This window comes from Austrofundulus limnaeus, unplaced genomic scaffold, assembly GCF_001266775.1.
Source record: "Austrofundulus limnaeus strain Quisiro unplaced genomic scaffold, Austrofundulus_limnaeus-1.0 Scaffold36, whole genome shotgun sequence".
NCBI lineage: Eukaryota > Metazoa > Chordata > Actinopteri > Cyprinodontiformes > Rivulidae > Austrofundulus > Austrofundulus limnaeus.
In genome coordinates this window covers 314,623-319,710 of record NW_013952438.1, presented here as the reverse complement: position 1 = coordinate 319,710, position 5,088 = coordinate 314,623, and the positions used below count along the sequence as shown (strand labels likewise).

General features: G+C 38.5%; 1 protein-coding gene across 1 annotated transcript in view; it reads right to left on the bottom strand.

Moving 5' to 3' along the window:
- The window catches only part of arhgap24 (Rho GTPase activating protein 24), a 76,670-nt gene that overhangs the window by 57,656 nt on the left and 13,926 nt on the right, over positions 1 to 5,088 (bottom strand). Inside the window, exon 2 of the mRNA XM_014006462.1 lies at positions 756 to 971. Within this exon, the coding sequence (XP_013861916.1) occupies positions 756 to 956 (201 nt within the window). The 5' untranslated portion in view covers positions 957 to 971. The remainder of the gene's footprint in view (positions 1 to 755; positions 972 to 5,088) is intronic.

Here is a 5,088-nt window from a genome sequence, read left to right as displayed (position 1 = left end):
AAATTAAACGAAATAAACATTTGAAATATATGAGTTTGTATGTAATGTATGAATATAATATACAAGTTTCACTTTTTAAATGGAATTACTGAAATAAATCTACTTTTTCATGATATTCTAATTTTATGACCAGCACCTGTAAATGCTAAATCTTGCAAAAACAATATCAATGAAAGTTGGAAATTTATGGGCGGCACAAAATGTTTTCAGATTTCTGTCTCATTCAGAGTTTGCCGTTGGTTTCCTTCCTCAGGTTTTGGCTCAGATTTTTAGGCCCGAAGGCTGCTCGGTAACAGTAACGTTAGAGATGGCCTTATGTTCAACATTACTCATTCTCTCCCTCTTTTTCCTCTCAGGAAAAAGCTTTGTGCGTTTGCATCAATGAAAACAATCTCACAGCCCTTTCCTTTGACTCGTGCTCAACCAGTCAAAACAGTCTGACTCATCTAAATCTGATCTTTGGCTCATTTTATCTCTTCTTTTTTCTTTATGTAAGAGGCGTCTGCAGGAATGAACTGTGGCCCTGAGCGCTCGGTGCACTGCAGCGTGACAGGACACAAACAGATAGACAAAACACGAGCGCACGCCTCCACCTCTTTGATCAAATAAGAGCAGATTTAAGAAAAAAAAGCAAATAAAAACAGAACTAATAAGAGGAATTGTATTTTTTTTTAGCCAAAAAGCACTTTTTTCAGTACTTTATCCTGACTTCAAACTTTGAGATATTCACCAGGAAGTAGAAGAAGCAGCCTTACCAGAGCTTTGGTCTCCTCTTCATCTTTGTAGTAGCAGAGCTGATCCCCTCTCAGCACAAACCAGCGACTGTGCCAAGTCTTCACAAACCCTCCTTGCTTCCTGAGCCAGCCACACCTAAGGACATCCGACCTTTGAACCTCAGTGCTGCTCTGACCTCCACCGCGTTGAGGACTGCTGTGGGACACACACTGGTCGTCCATTACAGCAACTCCAGCCTGCAAGCAAAACACAAAAAAGTAGCTGAAGCGTCTGTCTTTCTCAAAACTTCAAAACCTTTTAGGAAAGACTTTTTTACTACCTTTCTTTGTAATGGAATTTTTTTTAAATAATGTTTTTTTGTGTTTGCGTTCAAACAGTCTTCACACCAAAAACAGATGTGGGACTGTGAGGATAGAAACTGGATCATCAACATAAACTAAAACATGAGTTCATGAGTCAAACTGTTCAGTGTGTTTTGGAATGATTATTTCTGTTTCTCTTCATTATGAAAACAGATACCATAAAAAGAGAACTACCAAACTTTTGTTTTTACTGTATATGTGTGTGTGTATGTGTGTGTGTGTGTGTGTGTGTGTGTGTGTGTGTGTGTGTGTGTGTGTGTGTGTCACCATATTAACACTAAAAAAAAGAAAATAAATAAATAAATGAAACAGAAGTGTGAAAGTATCTGTAATTTTAAAACGGGTGTGAAGCTCAGTTATAAAGGTGGGGCTACAATGTAAAACTTGGCTAATTTCTGTAAAAAAATAATTAAAAATATTATGTAATAAATTATTCTTACAGAAATACAAAGGACCCTTTTCCAAATAATGTTTTATAGCATTTAGAACAAACATAACCTAACAGATTAAAAAAATAATACAATTAAAAAACACAACATAAGCATTAATTTCTTATGCCAGTCTTAACACTTTCACTCATTTCCTGTAGATGCATTTTATTACAATCCAGCAAATCAGGTAAAAAAGAAAACAATCACTAAAAATCAAATTATTCAACTTTAATTATTTGACTTTAAGAAAACGCTTGATTGGCCAACTGTAATGAGAAGAATGCTCTTTAATCCAGTAACAAAAAAAGAGAAATAAAATAAATTAAAACTATTTCACGTTCAAAGTACTACCTTGGGGGCTGAATAAAATGTTGAGGGCCAGATTTAGCCCATGGACCTTATATTTGACACATGCTTCAAAAGAATTACAATGGAGCATTTCAAATTTAAAGCTAAACTAAATTATGCAAGGGAAAAAAAAGCAATGTGAAAGAAGAATGAAACAAGTCATCCAGAACATGTAATTTCTCCTCATTTGTTCCTTTCTATCTGGTTACATATAAATCAACACTTTAAAGAGTCCAGTCCAGTTTTCTCAAACAGCCCTCTGCGTCCAATAAAACATCCCACACATCTTGTTTCCATATCAACACACTCAAAGCCTGCGTGCGTCCCTCAGTGACATGTGCTGAGGCGGCTGCTGGCAGCTTTCAGCTCTGCCATGTTGTCTGTGGCTCTGCTTGTGCTTGGACTGGTGCACGTCCAAGCAGCCCACAGGTCCAGATGTGGACCAGATGCAGCTCAGCTCAGAAGTGAAGCAAGTGCAAAAAAAAAAGGTAATTAAATAAATAAATAAAACATCTTCGATCATATGCTGTTTAGGAAATGGACAAGTTTTTATAATAGTGTTTCAGTTTAATGCTATTTTAGTTAAAAATGCTTGCAATTCACTTTATAGGCCCCACTCAAACTGATTATTAACTCATCATCCTAGTCTGGATTGCACTCCGATTCTTCAAATTGAAGTCGTTCAAAATAATATCTACAACAGGTAAGATATTAATTGTTTAATACTTTTGAAAGCATCTCACTTTAAATGAGCTGAACTGGCCGTTCAAAGCTGGAGAAAGTTCTCTGCACACGGACGTGACCCTTTGCTATAAAGTGAAACTGCAAATAACTCCAGGTAACCTTGGTGGAAATAACTGTCTTTGAGGTGGCTGACAGTAGAAATATTTCCTCAGATTTGCAGTACACTGTGGTTTTGTGTAGTAGAAATATTTTATAATTCAAGAGGTAGGAGAAAAGCTGCAACCACAAAGTGGAAGACAGGAAAAGTTAGTGTTATTTTTTTTATTTCAAGCCCTTTATTCAAGTGATTATTTTTGACTTTGTGAAAAAAAAAAGAATCGTTTTCCCAATGAAGCCATTTGTTGTGGAGACCTGACCTCTCCTGTGAACCAATCCAGGTGCAGCTCTGAGCATTTTTCATGAAGCACCTGCAAAAACACATAAAGCCGAATGTGTTGTGTCGACTCAGCAGGCTGGAAACAGCACACAGAGGATACGTCTCCACCTGTGAGGAGATGTATGTGGACCGTATTTGTGCCTGAGTTTTGTCCCCTGGGCCAAGCTTTCCAAAATAAGCAGGAAAGTAGGTTAAAATAATGATTTTTGTCCCCCTGGCAAGGACAATTTCCTGCACAGTTTGAAACAGCAGAAAACTGTGAAACAGGAGCTCGCCAACCGTAGCAAACACAAAATTTGTTTTAACCCAGTCATTTGAAAAAAATATTAAACTAAAATTTGTTGTGTTAGTAGCTGAGAGTCAACTCCAACACTTCAAACAACAACAGGTCACATGAGGTTTCAGTCTAAAACTTGTCATTTTCAGCTCAAGTCAACTCTGTCTGTCTGTTAGCAAAATTTCTCAAAAACTAGTGAACAAATCTTGATGAAACTCTTACAAAGCAATCATAAGGCGTTAATCTACAACTGATTAATTCTGGGAGTCAGCTTGAGCTAACAGGATCACCACAGTCCATCAACCTTATCAAACACAAAATTGGTCATAACTTGGTCATTTTTTAAAAATAACAAACTAAACTTTGGTGTGTTAGCAGCTGAGAGTCAGCTCATCAGATTACTTCAAACACTAACAGGTCACATGAGGTTTCAGCTTAAAACTTTGGCAATAACTGGTAGCGTTAACTTTGTCTGTCTGTTAGCAAAATATTTCAGCAACTAGTTAACAGATGGTAAAGAAACGTTTATAAAGTAATCAATGTGTGTACATCTACAACTGATTAGGTTTGGGAGGCAATTTATTTCAAAATGGCCGCCACAGTTCATCCAACACAAAAATAGCTCTAACCCTAGAGCAGGTGTTTGAGTTGAAACTCGGTGTGGTAGTAGCTGAGAATCATTCACAGTTTGATTTTGGCTGACACCATTTGCGCCTACAACTTGATAGCCAAAGGAACAATTAGTGAGCTGCCGTCTGCTGAGTCTGAACTTTATGTCAACACTTTAAGCAGTCTCAGCTGTTTTTTTTTTTTTTGAGTTCGAGTTTGAGCCTTTTCCAGGATGTTCTCACAGCACGCCTCTGAACTTTTGTCATTCCTAGAAGAGATGCTCTGACCTTGGCTATAAACAACAACAGTTTGGTGTACAGCAGAGGCAGATGTGTGTGTGTAAACACTGCACACAGAAAAGACGACTTCCAAAACGGCCCTCTGAGGTTTGCAGGCATGCAATTTCTCGGCGGGGTGCAACGCAACCGCAGCTCGACAGCAGCAGTCACAAAAACAAGGACAAATCCAAACTTCTCAAGCGCAAGAGAAAAGTTTGGAGCTGTGAGTGGTACCTATCCTTCAGCGGGGGGGTGTTGCTCTGCATCTATTTAAAGATTAAAAGCAGACCTCTGACTTTCTGTGCGCACTCAGCCAGACAGTCAGACTCAGAGACGTCTAAGTCATTGATTTAAAAATAAGCACCCCGGACACCATTATACCATCAACACTATGTAAATAAGGACTCCATCAATTTTAATCAAGATGAAGAATATCCTTCAGAAGTGATGCCACAGACGATCATAAAGCCAGGCACACAGAATGCAGATTTCAGAGCTTCCACAGTCTGTTTGTTCTCATTATGGGAAAGTCCTACGGCCCAAAGCACACAGAAACCCTGAGCTGCTGTTTGACACGTCTTTGTTTGAATTGTGTGGCTCCAGAAAGAAAAAAAAAGAGGGTTGAGGCTTCTCCTCGCTGTATAGCTCCTCTTTTGGGAAATTAAAGCTGTGCTAGTTGTTAGTTTTTTTTTAGGCTACAAAGTTTGCTTTACGATCTTTTGGCCTTAGTGGGGAATTTGGGACTTTTTTTGTGTGTCCACAGGAAGTGGTGGGTTACAGCAGCAACAAGATGCACTGCTGGGAGAAAAGTGGACTGGTGGTTTTGATGAACCGCAGGCTGGAATTGAAACAAAAGACAACCGCACTTACTCACATCATGGCACTGGTTTGAACAAATAAGCAGTCCACATGCATATGTATATATATA